The sequence below is a fragment of the Chiloscyllium punctatum genome, chromosome 52, assembly GCF_047496795.1.
Source record: "Chiloscyllium punctatum isolate Juve2018m chromosome 52, sChiPun1.3, whole genome shotgun sequence".
In the NCBI taxonomy this organism is placed as follows: Eukaryota; Metazoa; Chordata; class Chondrichthyes; order Orectolobiformes; family Hemiscylliidae; genus Chiloscyllium; species Chiloscyllium punctatum.
This window is the reverse complement of record NC_092790.1, coordinates 12,806,320-12,831,575: the sequence shown is the minus strand read 5'-3', so window position 1 is coordinate 12,831,575 and position 25,256 is coordinate 12,806,320. Positions and strand designations below refer to the sequence as shown.

General features: G+C 42.6%; 1 protein-coding gene and 1 long non-coding RNA gene across 2 annotated transcripts; both read right to left on the bottom strand.

Annotated features, from left to right (window-relative positions):
* Positions 1–57: 57 nt before the first annotated feature.
* On the bottom strand, positions 58–551 carry LOC140470992 (histone H2B 1/2-like). The gene has a single exon (XM_072566903.1). It carries the CDS (start codon positions 549–551, stop codon positions 96–98), a length of 456 nt encoding a protein of 151 aa, XP_072423004.1. The 3' UTR covers positions 58–95.
* A 2,515-nt stretch (positions 552–3,066) lies between these two features.
* LOC140470555 (uncharacterized) lies at positions 3,067–24,765 on the bottom strand. The gene is made up of 4 exons (XR_011956512.1): positions 24,586–24,765; positions 18,940–19,021; positions 10,912–10,987; positions 3,067–3,896 (listed from the first exon to the last, which is right to left on the bottom strand). It is a non-coding gene; the product is annotated as an uncharacterized lncRNA (long non-coding RNA).
* Between the last annotated feature and the right edge of the window lie 491 nt (positions 24,766–25,256).

Below are 25,256 nucleotides of genomic sequence, written 5' to 3'. Positions count from 1 at the left end.
TAAAGAAACGGTTCAGCTATCTCAGAGAAGTTATAGGTGGCTCTTAAAAGAGCCTTTGGGTTGTGGAGGTGTTTGTTTCAGTGCAGTGCGGTCCTTCACTTGGAGCTGGTGTACTTGGTCACCGCCTTTGTGCCCTCCGACACGGCGTGCTTGGCCAGCTCCCCGGGCAGCAGCAGCCGCACGGCGGTCTGGATCTCCCGGGAGCTGATGGTGCTGCGCTTGTTGTAATGGGCCAGGCGGGAAGCCTCCCCCGCGATGCGCTCGAAAATATCGTTGACGAACGAGTTCATGATGCTCATGGCCCTGGATGAGATGCCGGTGTCGGGGTGAACCTGCTTCATCACTTTGTAGATATAGATGCCATAACTTTCTTTCCTAGTCCTTTTCCTCCTCTTGCCGCCCTTCGTTGGCGCCTTCTTGATGATTTTCTTCGCGCCCTTCTTGGAGGCTTGCTGAGCTTTCTTCTCATCAGCCATAGCGCCGTTCACTTTCAGACACAGACTAAATGAAAGCGGGCTTGGAGTTCCCTTTTTATAGACTGACGACGTCATCAATGCTAATGAAGGATGGAGGAAAGCCTGGTTCTTGATTGGATAGTTTACACTGAGTCATTCCAAAACATGGAGTCTCTTTGATTGGTTAATGCGAGATCCAATGTGGATCTGCCAAAATCTACAACGGAATGTGAATTGGATGATGATTCTGTTCCTGTCAGTCTGACTGAGGGAGATTTGGTTTGTGTCTGTGATACAGAAAGTGACTGTGCTATCGGCTCGGTTTCTTTTTGCTCGTTGTTGTAATGATGTGAGAGTGGAAGGGTGTGTTTCTCGCATGTCTGTTTCTGCGCTGGAATTAACGCTGAGTTTACTGCTGCCTCACCGCGCCAGGGACCCTGCTTCGATTCCAGTTTCAGGCGACCTTGTGTGTGGATTTTGCACATTCTCCCCGTGTCTGAGTGGGTTTCCTCCGGGTGCTCAGTTTTCCTCTCACAATTCAAAGACGCGCAGGGAGTTGAATTGGCTATGCTAACTGCCCATAATGTTCCGGGATGTGTAGGTTAGGTGCATCAATAAGGGGTAAATGCAAAATAATGGGCAATGGGTCTGGGTGAATTACTCTTCAGAGGGTCGGTCTGGACTTGTTGGGCCGAAGTGCCTAATTCTACACTGTAGGGATGCGAAGAATGTGAATGTTTTCTAGGTTTGGGGTTGATGGAACTCGTTCTCAACTGCACGGAGTTGGAGAGAGATGAAAACAAGTCTCTATTTAAAACTTTTCTTGAGTCACGGGTTGAAAATCTCTGTCTTGACTGTGGAACTAGTATATTTCTGAGAACTTGATTGCTCACTGTGGGCCCAGAGACCGATTTATAACTGTGTGCTTTGCAAGTAATTACAGTATATCAGAACCACGTTGCTGCAGTTTTTATTTCGGAGTATTGAACTTTCACGCAGGGATTTAGAGCATTTCTCAGTCTCATACGAATGTTTGTTAACCAGCAACTGTTAGCATGTTATTATATGTGTCACTTTAACTTTGTATCTATCGAGTCCTTATTTAGACATTTGCCATGAATTCAACACATGTCAATTGAGGCTCTGGTCCTCTGTGTAATAGTCAATTAGTGTTATTTCAAGACAGGTTTTATACCCACTGATGGAAGCGGCAAACCTTTACACCATTTGCCAGCCACTTGGAAATATTCCTCCAATCTGTGTCTATCCATTTCTGGGAGGTAAAGCATTTTTGATTTCTCTATTTCACAGTCTTTACATATCAGTATGTTACTTGACTGTAACTCAAACCTTCTAAAGTATACCCTGTCGTTTTTACTCTGGAGGTATCAGTCATTAACATAAGAAAGTGTCTCAATTCGTATCGACAATTTTGAGTGTGACCAAACACCACTTTGGACAGTCTCAGGTAGGACTCACTCCCCTCCACGCCCATATCCTTTGAATGTTAGCGTCTGTGCATTGACAGAAAGTTTGTATTTATAACTGCAGCATTTGGTAAGGGACAATATCTTGTACATTGCAGAAACTGGCAATAACAATGTTACTGCTGATGTTACACTGTTCATGTCAGTTTCTCGCCAGTGGACAGTTGCATTGTATCCTAACAATATAATGCTTTGCAACTAACTCTGTATTTCATTCTGTAACTGCCAGTTTGTTGTTTCTAATCTTGTTTTCACTCAGTTTCTGTCAATACACTGGCATGTGAGACAGCAAATATTTCAACATTTCTAACTTTCAGATGAAATGAACGTTTCTTTTTACTCCATCCCTATTATGTCACAGTGACTTGTGATTGAATCTGTCAGTATGTGATCTGTGAGCACACAGTAAGTTAGTGATAAAGTGAAAGGTGAATGATGCCTCTCATTTCTGTCATAGAATTGCAGGGCATATACACTACAGTTATTAATTTCTTTCAGACTTGTGTCAGTTTAAATATCTCAAAGCAGAAGACAACAAGAAAAATGAGAAGTCAGCGACATTTTTACCTGTCTGTGTGTACTCAGCTCTGAGAATGTGTGCTATCAAAATGTACCTGTCAGTTTTTTTGTGAATTTAAGAACTTTGTTTTAAATCTTATACCTGTCAGTTTCTCCAATGTGAATGTTTGAGTGCCGTTTTCAATCTGTACCTGACAGTTTCAACTAAAAGAATGAATGAGTACATTTGAAAGTATCTGGACCTTTCAGTGTGTGCTCTGTGAATAAGTGAGTGTACTTATAATATTTGGCTCTGTTTAAGATGACACTTACCAGAAACCGCAGGAGCTCTTCTTACTTCAAGTCTCTGTTGCTCAACATGAATAAGATTTTATCTATTGCCATCCATGTCAGTCTAGCATGGTGGCACACTGGTGCCAGGGACCCAGTTTAAATTCCAGCCTTGTCTCATTGTGCAAACTTCACACAGGCATGTTCCCCACGTCTGCATTGGTTTTGTTACGGCACGGGGTAAACCCCTTTGCTAATTTAAATCCAGCAACACAGAAAAGATTTATCTCATGCAGTAATCTGTGAAAATATGATAGGCCATGAACTAGTTAAAGTAAAGAAATTACAGCTTTATTTATAAAAGTATATCAGAGAGGATAACGAACAACTATTTACAACTCCTTCCTCTAACCTATCTTCTATAATACTAGTCCAATAGAACTCCTGATTAAGATTTACAAAATAAAACTTCTTATCTCAAAACCAGGCAGCTTTCAGCTTTTTTCTGTATTCCAGTCGTCTTTTGTTCTTCTTGGGCATTGTGCTTTACTCGTTACTGATCGATAAAGGTACTTTAAAGAGAGCAATTTTTCAGGCAGTCTTTTTACACGCTGGGGGCTTGGCAATTCTCTTCCCAATTGTTCAATTTTCCCAGGTCTTATACCTCCAGAGCATCGGATTGCGTCATTGGCTTTTAAGAATGTCAATATACTCAGTATGAACTGGCTTGGAATTTGTTATTTTCAGGATATAATTTAAATTGATTGGTTGAATTCGAATTGGTTTTTATCTCCAGGCAATCAGCTACTTGAGTTGTTCGACCAAATGTTACCTTTTTTTTCAGAACACTTGGTGCTGTCCAGTAGTTCTACTGGCTGATAACTTTCTCAAAGGTACAGTACACTCACATCTTCATAACAGTTTTGGCTGGGTGCTCTAGTTTCCTTCCACAGTCCAAACATATGCAGCTTAGCTGGATTAGCCATGGTAAATTGCCCTGGAAAAATCCATCAATGTGCAGCCTAGGTGAGTTAACTACGGTAAAGATGTGGTTATGGGGGTCAGATAGGGCCTATATCTGGGTGGGATGTGCTTTGGCAAGTTGTTGCAGGTCGATTCTGGTTCTTTTCTGTGACCTCTATCTGCACTGGAGAAATTCTACGTACTGTAAATGAAAGTGAGACTTTTTACACTGTTGTCAGTCTCTGACACTGTAAAACAGTTTGGATAATTTCCACAACTTTCATTCTATGGTACAGTTTATGATTGTACGTTATTTTCAGGATTGGTCAGTCTGTGGTCTGATTGTAACTTTGAATTCATTGTTTTCACATGTTTATAACAAGACCGTATGAGAGTTTCTTCATTCTGCGTCCAATAATCTCTGGGTATCTATTTAAATGTGTACCATTTCATGTCAATGTTTAATTCTACTTTCCAGTTTCTCAGCCAGTTTGTGTTAACAGATATGGGCCACTCTATTCTGGCCAGGTACAGGCCACCCCTACAGCCTTTGACAAAGTCCCATATAAAAGAATGGTCCAAACTGGGCTCTTGGAGTCTCAAGCAAACTGGAGCCGAAATGAGATGCAGACAGGATGCAAACTACAATGGTGGAGGGCTGTGTTTGTGACTGGAAGCCTGTGACCAGTAGTGTACCACAGGGATCAGTGCTGGGACCCTTGCTGTTTGTTAAGTACATATTAACAATTGGATGTGAATGTAGAATGTATCATTAGTAAGCCTGCAGATGGGTTTTTTGGTGTGGAAGTGTTAAATATTTCAGTGCAGCCTTGGAGTGCAAAGGACCTGTTTCTGTACTGTATTGTTCTTTGTTCTGTGACACTGGGGGATGGTTTCAGGCTACAGTATGAGTACATTGGGCAGAGCAATGACAGATTGAATTTAATCCTGATAAATGTGCATTTTGGAAGGTCTAATAAGGGAAAGAATTACACAATGAAGGATTGGTCCTGAGGGAGTACTGAGGAACAAAGGGATCTTGGTGTACAAGTCTATAGATTGCAGACAGGCTGCTGAAGGCGACATACAAAATGCTTTCCTTCAGTACCAGAGCTGTTGAATATAAGAGCAAGGAAGTCTTATTCCAACTTTATAAAACAGATCAAATACTGTGTGCAGTTCTGACTGTCACACAATTTGAAGGATGAGATTGGCTGGAGAGGATGCAGTGGGTTGGAAAGTCTCCGTTAAAAGGGGAGACCGTATGAGCTGGGTTTGGTTTCCTTGGAGCAGAGAAGGTTGAGGGAGGTTCTGACTGGGATATACTAAATTGTGAAAGATACAGACGGAGTAGATTGTGTGAATCTTTCTCCCCTTGGCAGATGTATCTAAGACCAGAGAATAAAAGTTGAAGGTGCGGGGAAAGCATTTTAGAGGATATCTGAGAAAAATATTTTGACCTAGATGGTGGGTAAAGTTTGTAATGTGCTGCCTGAGTGTGTGGTAGAATACTCTCACAGCATTTCAGCAGCATTTGGATGTGCCCTTAAGAAGCCAGGGTAGAGTCGGCTATGGGCAAGTGCAGGTAAATGGGATGAATGCAGTTTGGGGTTTGTTGGACATCATGGACATAGTAGGCTAAAGGGCCTGTTTCTCTGTTGTATGACTCTATATCTCTATAACATCATTGTAAATCTTTTCTGCACCATCTCAAGTTTAACAACATCCTTCCTGTAGAAGGATGATGAGAATTGTACACAATCTCCTGAAAGTGGCCTCGCTAGTGTCCTGCACAGCCACCAGATGACATTCAACTCCTACACTCAATGTTCTGACCAATGAAGGCAAGCATGCCAAAGGCCTTCTTCACCACCCTGTCTATCTGAGACTCTACTTTCAAGGAAATATGCACCTGCACTATGTGGTCTCTGTTCAGCAACACTCACCAAGGCCCCACCATTAAGTGTATAATTGTTGCCCTGATTTGTCTTACGAAAATCAAAGTCCTCCCATGTATCTAAACGAAACTACATCTGTCACTTCTTGGCCCATTGACCCACCTGATCGAGGTCATAATTGGTATTTTTTTTTCAGTGCACAGTGATATAATTATTTGAAGACTGTTGAAGTAAAGGTAGGTGTTAATTACCCTGCACTGTATTGTGATGGTACTCACCATCATTGGTACACTTGTGTAGCTCTACAGAGAGGAGGATGAAGGCAGAAGGACTCTGATTTTCTCTCATACAGTGGGGGAAAGTTGGTGTGTTACCTCGGTTACCTCCCAAGTGCCAGGGTTCCTGATGTCTCAGATCATGTTTTCAGGACCCTTGGCGGGGGGGGGGGGGGGGGAATGCTGCCCCAAGTCGTGGTCCACATAGGCACTAACAACATAGGTGGGAAAAGGGATATGGATTTAAGGCAGAATATCAGGGAGCTAGGGTGGAAGCTTGGAGCTAGAACAAACAGAGTTGTTATTTCTGGTTTGTTGCCCGTGCCATGTGCTAGTGGGTGAAGAATATGGAGAGAGAGGAGTTGAACACGTGACTAAAGGGATGGAGTGGGAGGGAGAGTTTTGGATACTTAGATAATTGGGGCTCACTCTGGGGTAGGTGGGACTTCTACAAACAATGTGTTCTACACCTGAAGCAGAGGGATACCAATATCCTGAGGGACGTTTGCTAATGCTCTTCAGGAGGGTTTAAACAAATTCAGTAGGGGGAATAGGAACCTAGACTGTAGCTCCCATGTCCAGTGACTGAGCGTAGTGAGGTTAGAAATATGGTTTCAATGTTGCAGCAGTGCACCAGCAAGTATGAAGGTGGTTTGAAGTGTGTCTACTTCAATGCCAGGAGCATCGGGAATAAGGTGGGTGGACTTGCAGCATGGGTTGGTACCTGGGACTTTGATGTTGTGGTCATTTCAAACACATGGATCGAGCAGGGACAGGAATGGTTGTTGTAGGTTCCTGGATTGAGATGTTTCAGTACGAACAGAGAATATGGCAAAAAAGGGGGAGGTTAGTCAAGGACAGGATTACAGTGGCTGAAAGGATGTATGAGGACTTGTCTAATGAGGTAGTATGGACTGAGCTTAGAAACAGGAAAGGAGGGGTCACCCTATTGGGAGTTTTCCATAGGCCTCAGAATAGTTCCAGAGATTTAGAGGAAAGGATTGTAAAGATGATTCTGGATAAGGGTGAGTGTAACAGGGCAGTTGTTATTGACCGGAAATACGATACTTTGAATACTTCAGAGGGTCAATTTTTGTCCAATGTGCGCAAAAGGGTTTCCTGACACAGTATGTAGACAGGCCAACCAGGGGCGAGGCAACAATGGATTTGGTACTGGGTAATGAACCCGACCAGGTGTTAGATTTGGAGGTAGGTGAGCAGGTGGTGAGAGTGACCACAATTCGGTTGTTTACTTTAGCGAAGGAAAGGGATAGGTACATACTGCAGGGCAAGATTTATAACTGGGGAAAAGACAATTATGGTGCGATTAGGCAAGATTTATGATGCATAGGATGGGAAAGGAAACCACAGGGAATGGCACAATTGAAATGTGGAGCTTATTCAAGGAATTGCTACTGCGTGTCCCTTATAAACGTGTACCTGTCAGGCAGGGAGGAAGTGGATGAGCAAGGGAGCCGTGGTTTACTAAGGAAGTTGATCTCTTATCAAGAGGAAGGTGACGGCTTACGTTACGATAAGATGTGAAGGCGCAGCTAAGGTGCTTGAGAGTTACAAGCTAGCCAGGAAAGACCTAAAGAGAGAGAACTAAGAAGAGGCAGGAGGGGGCAAGAGAAGTCTTTGACAAATAGGATCAAGGAAAACCCTAAAGCTTTCAATAGCTATATCAGGAATAAAAGAATGACTAGAATAACTTCCAGGCCAATCAAGGACAGGAGTGGGAAGTCGTGCGTGCAGTCCGAGGAGATAGGAGAAGTGCTAAATTAATATTTTTCATCGGTATTCACACTGGAAAAATACAATGTGTTGAGGCTACTAGACTAGATTGGATATAGGTTCACAAGGAGGAAGTGTTAGCAATTCTGGGAAGTGTGAAAATAGATAATCTCCTGGGCCAGATGGGATTTATCCTAGGATTCTCTGGGAATCCAGGGAGGAGATTGAAGAGCCTTTGGTTTTGATCTTTATGTTGTCATTGTCTACAGGAATAGTGCCAGAAGACTGGAAGACAGCAAATGTTGTCCCCCTGTTCAAGAAGGGGAGTAGAGACCACCCTGGTAATTATTGATCAGTGAGCCTTACTTTGGTTGTGGGTAAAGTGTTGGAAAAGGCTAGAAGAAACAGGATTTATAATCATCTTGATAGGAATAAGTTGATTATGAACAGTCAATATGGTTTTGTGAAGGGTAGGTCGTGCCTCACAAACCCTATTGAGTTCTTTGAGAAGGTGACCAAACAGATGGATGAGGGTAAAGCAGTTGATGTGGTGTATATGGATTTCAGTAAAGTGCTTGACTAGGTATTTTCAGTAAGGTTCCCAACGGTAGGCTATTGCACAAAATATGGAGGCATGGGATTGAGGGTAATTTAGCGGTTTGGTTCAGAAATTGGCTAGCTGAAAGAAGACGGAGGTGGTAGGTGATGGGAAATATTCACCCTGGAGTTCAGTAACTAGTGGTGTACCACAAGGATCTGTTTTGGGCCCACTGCTGACCTGGCTGAGGGCGCAGAAGGATGGGTTAGTAAATTTGTGGATGACACTAAGGTCAGTGAAGTTGTGGACAGTGCCAAAGGATGTTGCAAGTTACAGAGGGACACAGATCAGCTGCAGAGCTGGGCTAGAGGTGGCAAATGGAGATTAATGTGGAAAAGTGTGAGATGATTCACTTTGGAAGGAGCAATAGGAATAAAGAGTAATGAGCTAATGGTAAGGTTCTTGGCAATGTAGATGACCAGAGAGATGTCTGTGTAAATGTGTGTACATCCCTTAAAGTTGCCACCCAGGTTGATAGGGTTGTTAAGAAGGCATATGGTGGTTAGCCTTTATTGGTAGAGGGATTGAGTTTTGGAACCATGAGGTAATCTTGCAGCTCTACAAAACTCTGATGTGGCCACACTTTGAAAATTGCACCCACTGCTAGTCACCGCATCACAGGAAGGATGTGGAAGCTTTGGAAAGGATTCAGAGGTGTTGTTGCCTGGTCTGGAGAGAATGTTTCATGAGGAAAGGCTGAGGAACTTGAGGCTTCATTAGAGTGAAGAAGGTTGAGAGGTAACTTGATATAGACAAATAAAATAATCAGAGGGTTAGACAGTGTGGGCAGTGAGAACCTTATTCCTCCAATGGTGATGGCTGGCATGAGGGGACATCGCTTTAAATTGAGGGGTGATAAATACAAGACAAATGTCAGAGTAGTTTCTTTCCTCAGAGAGTAGTAGTGGCATGGAGTGTTCTGCGTGCAACTATCGTAGACTTGCTAAATTTAAGGGCATTTAAATGGTCATTGGATAAACATATGGATGAAAATGCAATAGAATACTGTGCTGTCATGTTCTATTATCTCACTAAACCTTTCCTATTCCATTGCTTCAAAATACAATTATGTGATCGCATTGAGTATTTAAGAAAACGGTATTGAGTTTTCTTAGGTAAAAACAATGACTGCAGATGCTGGAAACCAGATTCTGGGTTAATGGTGCTGGAGAAGCACAGCAGTTCAGGCAGCATCCGAGGAGCAGTAAAATTGACGTTTCGGGCAAAAGCCCTTCATCAGGAATTCGGGCAGAGTGCCTGAAGGGTGGAGAGATAAATGAGGGGAGGGTGGGGGTGGGGAGAAAGTAGCATAGAGTACAATAGGTGAGTGGGGGTGGGGATGAAGGTGATAGGTCAGGGAGGAGGGTGGGGGAAGGTAGCAAAGAGTACAATAGGTGAGTGGGGGTGGGAATGAAGGTGATAGGTCAGGGTGAGGGTGGAAAAGAAGATAGCCAGGTAGGACAAGTCATGGGGACAGTGCTGAGCTGGAAGTTTGTAACTGGGGTGAGGTGGGGGAGGGGAAATGAGGAAACTGTTGAAATCCACATTGATGCGCTGGGGTTGAAGTATTCCAAGGCAGAAGATGAGGTGTTCTTCCTCCAGGCGACAGGTGGTGAGGGAGCGGCGGTGAAGGAGGTCCATGTCCTTGGCAGAGTGGGAGAGGGAGTTGAAATGTTGGGCCACAGGGCGGTGTGGTTGAATATTGCGGGTGTCTCAGAGATGTTCTCTAAAGTGCTCTGCTAGGAGGCATCCAGTCTCCCCAATGTAGAGGAGACCGCATCGGGAGCAACGGATACAATAAATGATATTGGTGGATGTGCAGGTAAAACTTTGATGGATGTGGAAGGCTCCTTTACGACCTTGGATGGAGGTGAGGGAGGAGGTGTCGGCGCAGGTTTTGCAATTCGTGCTGTGGCAGGGGAAGGTGCCAGGACAGGAGGGTGGGTTGTAGGGGGGCGTGAACCTGACCAGGTAGTCACGGAAGGAACAGTCTTTGCGGAAGGCGGAAAGGAGTGGGGAGGGAAATATATCCCTGGTGGTGGGGTCCGTTTGGAGGTGTCGGAAATGTTGGCAGATGATTTGGTTTATGCGAAAGTCGGTAGGGTGGAAGGTGAGCACCAGGGGGTTTCTGTCCTTGTTGCGGTTGGAGAGGTGAGGTCTGAGGGCGGAGGTGCGGGATGTGGGCAAGATGCGTTGGAGGGCATCTTTAACACCGTGGGAAGGGAAATTGCGGTCTCTAAAGAAGGAGGCAATCTGGTGTGTTGTGGTGGAACTGGTGGTGTGTGTATGGAATGAACTGCCAGAGGAAGTGGTGGAGGCTGGAACAATTCCAACACTTAAAGACATCGGGAAGCGTACATGAATAGGAACGGTTTGGAGGGAGATGGGCCAAGTGCTGGCAAATGGCACGAGTGCTGCCAAACGGGACATGATTATTTTTGAATATCTGGCTGCCATGGGTGAGTCAGACCGAATGGTCTGTTTCTGTGCTGCACATCTCTATAACTCTATGGCTGTGAATTATAGCAATTATTGGCAAATGGGGTGAGATGTACATAAAGAATGGAGAGAGAGAAAAAAAATGTAATTCCTCCGAGGTAGTTGACTCTTGATTTGAAAATTTCTCTCTGGAAATTGAGTCAATGTGTGTCTAATTCAATCTGCTCTGTAACTGTGGAAAGGATGTTCTTCAGTCTGACTGCAGTAACATACCTGCTATTTGTTAGAAGGAACTGATCACACTTGGCTTTGCCCCAAGGGAATATGTCTTGGTCCTTCAAGTAATTGTCTGGAGGAAGACAGAAGAGACATTGTCTGTAAATCAACATTAAGTCAATGAAATAATTTAATAATCATTTGGCTGTTTTTCCTTCAAGTAAGCAATTCCAACAGGACCACAGCTGATTCTATTATTGGCCTGAGCTGCTCTTTAGTGATTGTATCAAAACATTCTGTACCAATTCACTGAGAACCAGATAGTAACCAACACCTCTACAAATGGGATAATCTGATGCCAGTGCATGTCTGAATATGACAGTTTCCTTATCTATCCATACCTGTCAGTTCCTCCTCAGTGAATGTGTGAGAACAATTATCAAGATGGTGACCAGTTTTCCCAAATACAACTAGTCCCGTTTGTCTGCATTTGGTGCATATCTCTCTCAACTTTTCTTATCCATGTGCCTTTCCAAATGTCTTTGAAATGTTGTAACTGTACCTGCCTCTACCACTTCGTCTGTCAGCTCATACCATATATGCACTGCCCTTTGCGTGATAAGTTTGCCTCTCAGATTCCTTTTGAATCTTTCACCTCTCACCTTAAACCTATGCCCACTAGTTTTGGACACCCCAACCTTGGGGAAAAGACCATACCACCTATTTCCCTTTTCTCTGCTCCTCATGATTTTTTAACCTCTATAAGGTCACCCCTCAGCCTCTGATGTTCCGGGGGAGAAGAGCTCCCAGCTTATGCAGCTTTTTCTTATAACTCAACTCTGTAGTTGTGGTCACATCTTTGTAAATCTTTTCTGTACTCATTCTTGCTTAAGAACATCCTTTCCACTGCAAGTTGACCAGAACTGTGCACAGTATTCTAAAAGTGGCCTCACTAAATCCTGTCCAATTGAAATATGATGCCCCAACTCCTGTCGTCAGTGCTCAGACCAGTGAAGGGAAGCATGCCAAAAGCCACCTTCACCACAGTGTCTAGCTGAAATGCACATTCAAGGAACTATCCACCAGCATCCTGAGGTCTTTTTGTTTGGAAACACTGCCCAGACTTGTACTAGTAACAGTATAACTCGTGCCCTGGTTTGCCTTACCAAAATGCAACACGTCATATTTATCTAAATTATAAACTTCTTCTGCCATTCCTTGACCCACTGGCCTAGTTGATCAAATTTCCATTGTATTCTTTGATAACCTTCTGTGTCCACAATGCCACCAATTTTGGTCCAGCTCCGATCCACTACGTTTCTGTGTTGACCTATCTTCAGGCTGACCAAGTGGAGCAGCAACCACCCTGCATCACATATGCCGCCCTGAGGCACACAGATACAGGAGGGAATGAGGGACCAGGTTAAGAGAAAGCGGGAAATACTTATGCCAGCCATCCACAGACATCGTGAGACAGCACAGAAGGAAGTCTGTGAAGCTTCACAAATCGATCAATAACAATCCTACCTTCCAGCAATTAAGGAGGACAAAGAAGAGAAGGCAGAGCAATGTCACGTTTCTGCGACTCGGCTAGGCTTTGTCTCAATTCACTCAGCAAGATGTCAGTTCCAAAGATGGACTTGTCTTGAGAAGCCATCTGCATAATTGTCTCTCCCACAACCCTCAGTGTGTCAGTTTATTCCCACTGTAGCACAATCTAACTGTTGATGGCAGAGATTTGAAGTTTTATGCTGTTCACTCCTAACTTTAGCATCCATTTGATTTCCTGGCAAATGGGTCCAGGCAGAGGAGCCAATGAATTGAATGTATTCTCTATCTTTTGTTGAAATTGTGGTGGAAATAACTTGTTTTCCAGCCCTATCTTCATTGCCCTCTAACTTCACCACTGTCAATATACATCCAACTCTCTTTTCATACCTCATATGGAATCTACCTCCACCATGATCCCTGACTGTACGATCCAAAATCCTAACAATTCTGAGTAAAGACATTTCTTCTCATCTCACTCCTTGCCTTTTTACTGACAATCTTGAAATTGTGACCCCTAGTTACTGACATACCAACTAGTGGTAACAAAATATTCTTCTTTCCCCGGGCAAAATTGTTCATAATTTTGAACACCTCCATAAGGTCCCCCTCTTAATCTTCTCTGCTCCAAGGTGAAGGAGCCTGATATCCCTAATCCTTCCTTGTATGTAAAATCCTTCATTGCTGCTCATATTCTAGTAAATCTTCAATGAACAATCTCCAGAGCGTGAAGTTCCTTCCTTAAATAAAGTTCCCAGAACTGATCACAAATGTGATCTGACCAATAATTTGTGGACGTGTAGCATCACTTCCTCAGTTTTATATCCAATGCTTCGATTTATAACGGCAAGGATCCTATCAACCTTCCTCACAATGGTTTCAGCTTGTCTGGCCAACTTCAGAGAATGATACATGTGAAACCCGAGGTCCCTCCGCTCCAGTGCTACCTTCAAAGATGTACCAATGACTCTGCATATTTGCTCTGTGTTTCTGTTAGCAAAATGCATTGCCTCACATTTCTCTGCATTGGAATTCATCTGCCAGATATCTGATCATTTGGCCAACTTGTGGAGTCCCTGTGGAGTCACTCAGCATCATCCTCCCAATCATTCATCTCTCTGGGTGAGTATCAACTGCAAATTTAGAGATTATATCCTCAACACCAATTCCCAATCATTTACATAACCAATGTAGTCATCAATGTGTACTTGTCATTTCCTTCTATGTGCAGGTAACTATCAATCTCTATCTGTCCGTTTCCCCTATGTGAATGTGTGAATGTGTTTACAAGTCTGTTCCTGCTCTGTGAATTGAGACTGTCAATATTAATCTGTACATGTCAATTTCTCCTATATGAATACGTTAATGCAGTTACCAATCTATGCCCCTCAATCTCTGCCTTGTCAATATGTGAACTTAAATATCGATTTCTACCTGTCAGATCCCGTTTGATGAATGTGAACAGTGCAGGTACTAATATGTACCTGTGCGATTCTGCTCTGTGAATATGCGTGTTGTTGTCAGAGTGTACTTGTCAGCTTATGCTGTGTGAAACTGGGTGTGTAGTTATCATTCTGTTCCTGTCAGTTTTAGCTTTGTGAATTAGAGTGTTAGTTATTAATCTGTCCCTGACAGTTACTGCAATGCGAATGTGTGACTTAAGTTTACAGAAACTGACCGATGGAGACTGATAGTCACATGTTTGCATCACAGTAACTGTGTTGTCATCATTTGTTTGTCTGTTTCTGCAACATGGATGAGTGTGTAGTTATCAACCTGTACTTGTCAGTTTCTACTGTTGTGTATCAAAGTGGAAGCTAGTAATATTCTCTGTGTCTATGTGATACATCCTGTGATATTTGTTATGAGTGTGTTGAGACTGGGTCTTAATCTTTTCTGCATTTTGTGATTTTTATTTTTCTGTTGACTGTCAGTCTGTCAGGGTCGGTTGGGGAGAGAGGAAATAGGGTGATGGCAGAAGGAAAACGGCTTTATTCTGCGAACCATTTCGAATCATGGTCACACATTTCGTGTTTGGGTAGAGTCTGGGATCGGTGGTATCACTGAGACATTTAGTTTTAATTTGTACCCAGACATTGTTTTTCTTTGTGAAAGTGAGTTTTATTCTGAATGCCAGTCCATTTCTGTATGATATTTTTTAGACCGATGTGCAACACAACAACATGTCATCTACTTTCTCATCAAAATCAGAATTACTGATATGGTACAGCTCAGAATCAGACCATTCAGCCCATTGTGCCTCGACTAGGAAATTCTCTTATGCATCAGTTCTACAGTAATTGTTGGGAATGTGAACTTCATCCACACATTGTCAGTATCTATATGGAAAGGACAATTTGATAACTATAGTGCTAGTTTTGATATGTTTTCCACAGTCTCAATCACAGATCATTGGTCAGATCATATTTATGTTCAGTTCTGGGCACTTTTTAAAGGGAGGATTGTCAGGCTCTGGAGAGGGTTCATTGGAGATTTACTTGATTTCATTCATTTACGTTCAGTTGTGGGTTTGTATCAGAGTGTAGCATAAACTCTTTTCAATGATCTTAATTGTGTTGCATTTCAGTCTTAGATTATTGTTACATTGTGTGTGCACATGCATGCACAGAAGCCTTTATCATGTGCTGCTGGGCACTGTGTATCCTCAGCTGTGCTAAGTGATGTTGAGAGTCAATTCATATTTGGAAATAATTGACGCCAAATTTTATTCTTTTCCTTTCAGCATCCAGTGGCTGAGTGAGAGTGAGTTTGCTCTTGTGCTGCCACTCTGTAGCTCAGTTCATGGCTCCTGTAGTGAATGGGAAACAGCCAACGTTCTTTAATTGTTAGTGCACGTAGGAATCACGTGCAAGTGAAAATGTAACATACTGCAACAGAAAGGATTCTGTGCTGTTCTTCAGAGAAAAGATAGGAAACACAGTAGACCTTCTGTATCATGTATAGTGCAGAATCTAACAGAGTAATGATATAAAATGTCCATCTTCAGAATGCCATCAGTTTTTGTTTCAGTGCATATTGATTTACTTTTCTGAACACTGCTGAACGAACAATCAGTGTAAACTGAATCCATTTGCTACTAAGTGAAAGGGTGACAAACCATTCAATTGCATTGAAGCTGACTGACCATAATGTTCCTTGTACACAAAAGAAAATTGACTAATTCATTTCTATTTTCTGATGCAGACAAAACATTACCCTGCTCTGTCGTGTGATGACGCACCATTAACAGTACTCTTTGGTTACTCTATAATAGGAAGGAGGAAAGGAAAAGGAGTTTTTTTTTGGTATGCAGTGCACAATATGTAAACTGCCAAATTGAATTTATCAAACAATCAACACTGTTCAACTCTACTTGAAAATAAAATGAGCAATTCTACAAACCTACTAATTTTGGCCTTTTCTTTCCCTTTCTCCACTGCTTTGAAGGGTGGTTGTTAGATTCCACTGATACATTTTGTAAATGGCAGACAGATTTCACACTTTTTCTGAAACACGTCCCAGGGAGGGGGAAGAAGAATGCAGAGCTCTTTGTAGAAAATTGCAACCAATTTTGAAACAAGTACATAATTATCTAAAAACAAAAAGAATTTCTTGTGGACTGAACCAGACAAAACAAAGTCTTCTACTGCAATTTGAAGAAATGGAGAATAATGATGTGATAAAGATGGGGATGGCAGCTCCTCTGCTACCGTGATACACTTATGCAATTGGATGCTGCATGCTCACGATGAAAATTGTTAGCTGGTTGTTTCTGATCGTGCAGACTCAAAAGTTTTCTAGGGCCTGATTCTGTGCTGTAGGCCTCTCTGACCAGGGATTTGTGGGTAGAAATCATTTTGAATGTAACATTTTGCAATGTCAATGGAACAGTATGGCTGTTAGACATTGTAAGGTGTGTCAGGTTGGTGTATGTCATCGTAAGTCAGAGACGGAGGGAGGGAGGGTGTGTTGGGGGAGGGGGTGAGGGGAAATGTTTGGTTACGTACCTACACATCAATCATTCTATGTCAAACTTCGACATAATATGAATTCCAAGTGCACATTCTATTTGCTGTGTCTATATACGTGACAAAAGATTACTTGTCGTTCTCAGTTACTGATAGCTGAAATGTTTCCTTCAATAACAATTTGTACTCCATATCTACTTTACACATGGTCGCTCAAAGTAACCGCATCAGCTATTTGTTCACCTTAATTGTAACATTAAAACTATCGTTAATAAATGCAGACAATATAAACATTGGTGGATTTGTGGGTAGTGGAGAAGCTTGTCAAAGAATACAGTGAGATATAGATCACTTGCAGATATGGGCAGAGAAATGAAACATTGAGTTTAATTTGGCAAAGTGTAACAGGCTGGACTTTGGGAGATCAAATGTTAAGGAAAGGTATACAGTAAATGGCTGAACACTGAACACCATTGACATATAAAAGGATCTTGGGGTTCAAGTCTATTGCTCCCTGAAAGTGGGCATGCAAGTATTCAGAGTGGTATGTAAAAGGCGGCATGTGGCATGCTTGCCTTATTGGTCAGGGAATTGAGTACAAGAGTCAGGATGTCATATTGCCGCTTTATAAGACTTTGGTTAGGTTAGGCTTAGTTTTGTGACAAAAGATTAATTCTGTCCTTCTCAGTTACTGATCGCGGAAATGTTTCCTTGAATATCTGTACTCACCATCTACTTCAAAGATGATTGTTCAAACTAACAGCATCGTCTATTTGTAACGTGAAAAGTATCCTTACTAAAGTTCAGAACACATGAGGACAGCCTCAGTTGGGACCTTGGGTTCCTGTCACACTTACACACATGCACACACTTGAGCAGACCCTCTCTCATCCATATGCTTATACACACACACATACACCCTCTCAGGCTTATACTCGATCACACTCATACATACACACACAAACGCTTACATTCACATATGTACTCACACTCACATGCTCGCTCTCTCTTTCTCGCACACACAAGTCTCTGGGGTGAATTTGCATTTGCAGGATTATATTTGCAGATACTTTCTATTTTGCTCAAAAAGAGCACAATCTACAGGCAGTCAATCCATGTAATGTTTTATATATTCCTATTTTGGCAATAGAACCAGTCTGACTCAAGATTGGGATACAGATAGATTCTAACTTCTCATCTTTAATACATTGTCTGAGTTGAGATGTCACCCTTTTTAAAATAAAACCTGAAGTCATCTTGAGAACGTGACTTAAAAGTAGTTCTGGGATGTACATATGAATGGACTAAAACCTGCAACCCATTCTAAAAGATGAAACACTGAACAGCAACCTAGATTTGTTCAATATATCCTGTCAGTTGCATGACACTAATCTTTTGCTATAAGTTCTGTGTCTCATGATCCTGATTCACAGCTACCCGATGAAGGAGCAGTGCTCTGAAAGCTAGTACTTCCAAATGAACCTGCTGGACTATAATCTGGTGTTGCGTGATTTTTCAGTTGTGGTCAGCACATTACAGGAAGGACATGGAGGATTTAGAGAGGGTGCAGAAGAGGTTTGCCAGAATGTTGTCGAGATTAGAGGGTGTGAGCTCTAAAAAGAAGCGAGAAAAACCCAGGTAGTTTTCTTCTGGGCAGCAGAGGCTGAGGAAGGACACCACTTCAACTGGTATAACACATCCATCCTTGGAAAGGCCAAACATAGAGATGCATGAGAATTCCTAGAAGCATGGTATTCCAACCGGAACTCCATCAACAAACATGTTAACTTGGATCCTATTTACCACGTTGGAAGAAAATGAACAGGAAATGACATCACCAACCCAAGGAAACCCAAACACATAAATAGAAAGCAGGCCTTACCACCAGTACTTCATCCAGAGGCTCACTGATCGTGGTACCTATTATGGTGACAAAACAGCTAAAAACAAACCTTCCAGTTCAGCAAACAAACCTACGCCCAGAAGTCTCTCAAATTATGAGATGCATGGTTAAGGTTGATGGTCAGAATCTTTTTCCAAGAGTTGAAATGTCTAAAACTAAGAGGCACGCATATAAGGTGAGGGGGGAAAAGTTCAAAGGAGACCTAAGGTGTAGTTTTTATTTAAAGTAGAGAGTGTTAGGAGTGGAATACATTGCCGGGGTGGTGATGGGGGTAGATAAGATACAGGGATTGAAGGGACTTTAAAAGAAGCAAATTAATATGCAAGAAATAGAGGGATATGAACCAAGGGCAGGCAGGAGGGATTAATTTCATTTGGCGTCATGTTCGGCACAACTTCGTGGGCTGAAGGACCCTTTCCTGTGCTGCACCATTCGATGTTCAGATTTAATGCAGTGTATATTTCGGATGAGAATTCATTCAGGTTGAATGGAACTGATTGCATGCATTGAGAATATAGATATAAAATATAAACTTCTATTTCCTTGCTGGTGTTTAACTCTTGGTTTGAACGTCTCTCTCTGGAAATGGAGCTCCAATGTGAGTCTGACTCAATCCACTCTGTGACTGTGGAAAGGATGTTCTTCGCTCTGACAGCAGTAACATACCTGCTGTTTGTTTGAAGCAGCTGGTCACACTTGGCTCTGTACCGAGGGAATATTACATTGTCTTGGTCCTTTGAGTACTTGCCTGGAGGAAGATAGAAGAGATACCTCCTGTAAATCAACATCAGCTGTGATTGGCAACATCATTATAACATTCAGTTAATCACTAGAAGTTTTTGTTCAACACCAGCAATTTAAACAGAACCACAGGTCTGATTCCACTCCTGCTCTGAGCTGCTGCTTGTCCATTTTTTTCTTAAAATTCGAATACCAATTGAACGAGATTCAGAAACTAAACAATACCGATACAGTTCCATGAATGGGGCCACCTGATGCAAGTGGGTATGTGGACATGTGAGTTTATACCTGTCAGTCCCAGCTTGGTGAATGTGTGGGTGTAGTTATCAAACTGTAAATTTCAGTATATGGTAAATATATTTCCATATTCACACAGCAGAGACTGGCAGAGTCTGATTGATAACTAGAGAATCATAAAAAGAATACAGCATGATAGGCATTCAGCCCATCTTGTCCATGCCAACGCCAACACACCCAGGTGCCCTTTCTCATCCCACCTTCCTGCCACAGCCTGCAACCTTGCAGTTTACCTTGATGTGCAGTTCCAGGGAATTTTTGTTTTTTTTTAAAAAAAATAGGGTCTCTGTCTGCACCACCAAATTAGGCAGCGAATTCCAGATACCCACCACTATCTGCATAACAAACAATTTTCCTCATATATCATCCAATCCTATTGCAACTGAGCTTGAATCTGTGATCCCTGCTTTTTGAACTCTCTGCCAAAGGAAATAGGTTCCTCTTGTCTATTCTAATGTCTCCCTCTCACTAGTTAGTTAATAATCTCTCAACACCAGGTTATAGTTCAACAGGTTTATTTGGAAGTGCACGTTTTCGAAGTGCTGCTCCTTCATCAGGTAGCTCACGATTTAGTTTTGGAGCTTACAGCTATCCTCTACACTATCCACTCTATGGCCAATTTTTGTGCCATCTGCAAATTTCACAAATTTGCCCACCATATTCAAGGCCAAATCATTAATGTATGAAACAAACAGCAGAGGTCCCAACAGTGAGCAATGCAGAGCACCACTTAAAACAGCTTTCCATTCACAAGGGCAGCCATTGACCATTACTGTTTCTTTCCTGTGACTGAGTCAACTTTGGATCCAATTAAACACATTAACCTGTTTCCCATGGGATTTTACTTAGAGTCATAGAGATGTACAGCATGGAAACAAACCCTTCAGTCCAACCTGTCCATGCCAACCAGATATCCCAACCCAATCTAGTCCCACCTGCCAGCGCCCGGCCCATATCCATCCAAACCCTTCCTATTCATTTACCCACCCAAATGCCTCTTAAATGTTGCAATTGTACCAGCCTCCACCACTTCCTCTGGCAGCTCATTCCATACACGTACCACACTCTGCGTGAAAAGGTTGCCGCTTAGGTCTCTTTATATCTTTCCCCTCTCACCCTAAACCTATGCCCTCTAGTTCTGGACTCCCCGACCCCAGGGAAAAGACTTGGTCTATTTATCCTATCCATGCCCCTCATAATTTTGTAAACCTCTATAAGGTCATCCCTCAGCCTCTGACGCTCCAGGGAAAACAGCCCCAGCCTGTTCAGCCTCTCCCTGTAGCTCAGATCCTCCAACCCTGGCAACATCCTTGTAAATCTTTTCTGAACCCTTTCAAGTTTCACAACATCTTTCTGATAGGAAGGAGACCAGAATTCTACGCAATATTCCAACAGTGGCATAACCAATGTCCTGTACAGCTGCAACATGACCTCCCAACTCCTGTACTCAATACTCTGACCAATAAAGGAAAGCATACCAAACGCCTTCTTCACTATCCTATCTACCTGCGACTTCACTTTCAAGGAGCTATGAACCTGCAGTCCAAGGCATCTTTGTTCAGCAACACTCCCCAGGGACCTTACCATTAAATGTATAAGTCCTGATAAAATTTGCTTTCCCAAAATGCAGCACCTTGTATTTATCTGAATTAAACTCCATCTGCCACTTCTCAGCCCATTGGCCCATCTGGTCCAGATCCTGTTGTAATCTGAGGTAACCCTCTTCGCTGTCCACTACACCTCCAATTTTGGTGTCATCTGCAAACTTACTAACTGTCCCTCTTATGCTCGCATCCAAATCATTTATGTAAATGACAAAATGTAGAGGGCCCAGCGCCAATCCTTGTGGCACTCCACTGGTCACAGGCCTCCAGTCTGAAAAACAACCCTCCACCACCACCCTCCGTCTTCTACCTTTCAGCCAGTTCTGTATCCAAATGGCTAGTTCTCCCTGTATTCCGTGAGATCTAACCTTCCTAATCAGTCTCCCATGGGAGAACCTTGTTGAACGCCTTACTGAAGTCCATATAGATCACATCTACTGCTCTGCCCTCATCAATCTTCTTTGTTACTTCTTTAAAAAAACTCAATCAAGTTTGTGAGGCATGATTTCCCATGCACAAAGCCATGTTGGCTATCCTGAATCAGTCCTTGCCTTTCCAAACACATGTACATCCTGTCTCTCAGGATTCCCTCCAACAACTTGCCCACCGCCGAGGTCAGGCTCACTGGTCTATAGTTCCCTGGTTTGTCTTTACCACCCTTCTTAAACAGTGACACTACATTTGCCAACCTCCAATCTTCCGGCACCTCACCTGTGACTATCGATGATACAAATATCTCAGCAAGAGGCCCAGCAATCACTTCTCTAGCTTCCCACAGAGTTCTCATGTACACCTGATCAAGTCCTGGGGATTTATTCACCTTTAACCATTTCAAGACATCCAGCACTTCCTCCTCTGTAATCTGGACATTTTGCAAGATGTCACCATCTATTTCCCTACAGTCTATATCTTCCATATCCTTTTCCACAGTAAATACTGATGCAAAATATTCATTTAGTATCTCCCCCATTTTCTGTGGCTCCACACTTCTTGGACCATTCTGTTGTGATGATGCTGCTCCTTTAACAAGCTTGTAATAGACACAGGCTCGAAAAAGTCTGCGTTGATGAGTTTTAGGGCCATATTGATTATAGCTAACAGATAATGCCTTAGACAAAAGGCTTCCACATTTTTAAGAAGAACACTTGAACAATGAAAGGGGAGTGGCCCAGTTTTCCCAGCTCAGCTTTTCTCTGGTTTGATTTGGTTTTTGGCTGTCTGGCAGTTGAAAAAGCTGCTGAACCCAAAGAAGCAAGTCCATGATGGTACCATTTTTCTGACATCTCTCCTGTAAGACACTGTGTTTGATTTTAGCTTTTATTGCAAGGGGTGTTTATGGGGACTGTTGTAAATGTTGGGAACATCATCAAGTTAGTATAATCTGTTTAGTTTTCAGATTTGTTGTTATTCAGTATTCTGTTCTCTTTTGTTTGTGTATCATTTGGTAATTTTGTAAATTAATACTGTTTTGTTTAAAACTATGTGGTTTGACTCATCCCTCCTGGAATATCTTTGTTACACCCGCTTAAAATGAACTAGCAAAGTTAGAGTCTGGATTACATTCTTGAAATGTTTGGAGTGGATCTGGCCTTTTCCATAACAGATCTGGGGCTGTTTGAAGAATTTATTCTATAGTTCCAATTTGGGATTCAGGTTGCTGGACTCTAAGGCAGTGAGTGGTAAGTATTAGTGTTTTTTTTTCTAGGAGTTGAATTCAATGGTTTGAACAGTGCTTGGACAAAGTGAGGACTGCAGATGCTGGAGATCGGTGACAAGAGTGTGGTGCTGGAAAGGCACAGCAGGTCACATAGAATCTGAGAAGTCGGAGAATCATCATTTTAGGTGTAAGCTCTTCATCAGTAAACAGTGCTCGGGATAGCAATGGCTCTTTGAATCATAAAGAGTTTTCTGGGGGTGGAAGGAGTGACTTCAGATTTTTGCAAAAGGTGATTAATGCCAAGCTGCTGGAATTAGCAGACAAGCTGGAGCTTGACCTGCCTCTGTCCTGAGGAAAAGGGCGATAGTTACAGTAATAGCTCAACATTTACATTTGCTGCAAACGCCATCAGACTCTTTAGAGGTGGCTAACATTCAATTGAAAATTAAGCAATTTGAGTTAGAGGCAAAAGTCAAGGAAAGGGCAATAGAAACAAAACAGTTTGAATTACTATTAAAAGCAGAAGAAAGAAAAACTGAGAGCGAGGAAAGGAAGAAAGAGGGAGTTTGAACTTTAGTAACTGGCACTTAGACAGGAGTTCAAAACTTCACTTCCGGATGTAATGAGAACTCATGTGGAAGAGCAGAGAGTTAAAACAGCAAGACTGGCATCAGAAATGGCTGATGATTGAGTTGATCAATAAATCACATTTGGGCTGCCAAAATCAATTTCAATCCATGAGGAATAATAATTGTGGATAAGAAAAATTCTCACAGGGAAAGGGAAAAGTAGATCTCGGTGAAGATCATATGGATGATTTACCACGGTAAAAAAGAAACCCTTGAAAGGAAAAGAAAAGTGAAAAAACTCTGCTGTTCTCGCTGCAATAAAGTAGGCCACATGAAATCATTGTTGATGGGTTAGGAAAAGCACTGAGAAGCCAAAATGTAGGAAAACAGGATAAGCCAGTGAATTTTGTTGGAGTGGTAACTGAGAGCACTGTGGAGACTAGAAAGCTGCACCAGAATGTACAAGCTGGTTGGAGGTTGTTTATGGAGGAAGTGCCAGATCTTCTTAAACCATACACCATGAAGGTAAAGTTTACTCACATAGTCCAGGAACACCAGGTAAAGAGGTAGCAATATTCAGAGATATAAGGATCCTCTCAATCTGTGATGCTAAAAGATGAGGATATAAGTATCTCTGAAGGAGTATTTCCAAAAAAGGTATGAGTAACGGGAATTCACATTGAAATACGAAATGCTCAGTTGTAAGAAGTGAGGCTAGAGTGTCGAGTGAAGAGGGGAGAAGTCATAGTAGGAGTAGTGGCTAAACTTTCATCTCTGGGAATACAATTTGTCCTTGTTAATGAGGTTGCTGATTCACTGGTAGGAGTGCTGCCTACTGTGGTTGAAAAACCAATGGAAATTGCCCATAGTGTTTGGTGCATTAGTCAGAGAGAGATGGGTCTGGGTGGGTTGCTCTTCGGAGGGTTGGTGTGGACTTGTTGGGCTGAAGGGCATGTTTCCACACTGTAGAGAATCTAATCTAAAAAAATCTAATCTAATCTATACCCTGGTTGTATGTGATTTTTAACTTCATACCAATTGAGTGAGCTCCAGAAACTGAGCAACAACTGCCCAGCACCATGAATGAGAGTACTCAACCACCAGGATGCTTACACAGTTCAATATCCAACTTCCCAACTACCTGTTGGAAAGAGGGAAAACGGCGCTATTTATAATGTTTTTACTAAGACCCCAGTGTATGTCCTTTTACAAGAGTATCACATTCCTACAGTTGGTCCACACAACCTCAAGATACAGCGGGAAACAGAATGAAATTAAAACAGGGCCCACAGCAGCTTCTTCCCGCTCTGCCTCCCTCAGCAGGCCCACACACAGCCCGAGAAAGGCCGCTCTCTTCCCCCCAGCCCGCTCACTCCAAGTTCCGGGACCAGTTCCTGCTCCGCTCGGCCTCTTACAAACAGCCCCCGGTTCTCCCTGAACTCACCCCGAATCAATCCCGGTCTCGGAGCCCCCTCTGTGTCCCAGGCTCCCATCCCGATGTGCTGCTGGAAGGAGCCTGCTGTTCCCTCCCTTCCCTGGGCGCTGATCTCTCCATTGCGGTCTGTTTCAAACAAACCTCTTGTACTCACTGAGTAAATGCTCCTCAATGGCAGCGCTGGGGGAGGGCCTCACGCATGCGTTCCTCTCGTCAGGAACAGTCAGTTTAAGGGAGAAAAGTTTAAAATCACACAACAGATTGAATTGGAAGCACACTAGCTTTCGGAGCGTCGCTCCTTCATCAGGTGGTAGTGGAGGGCTCAATCCAAACACACAGAATTTATAGCAAAAATTTACAGTGTGATGTAACTGAAATTATACATTGAAAAATTAATTGTCTGTTACGCCTTTCATCTGTTAGAATACCATGATAGTTTCACTTCTTTCATGTGTAAATCACAAAACCTTTTTTTAAAAAGTTGCATTCTCAGGTTAGCTGTTAACAATGGTGATAGCTAGACAATATGTTGAAGGTAAAAACAATGACTGCAGATGCTGAAAACCAAATACTGGATTAGTGGTGCTGGAAGAGCACAGCAGTTCAGGCAGCATCCAACGAGCAGCGAAATCGACGTTTCGGGCAAAAGCCCTTCATCAGGAATAAAGGCAGTGAGCCTG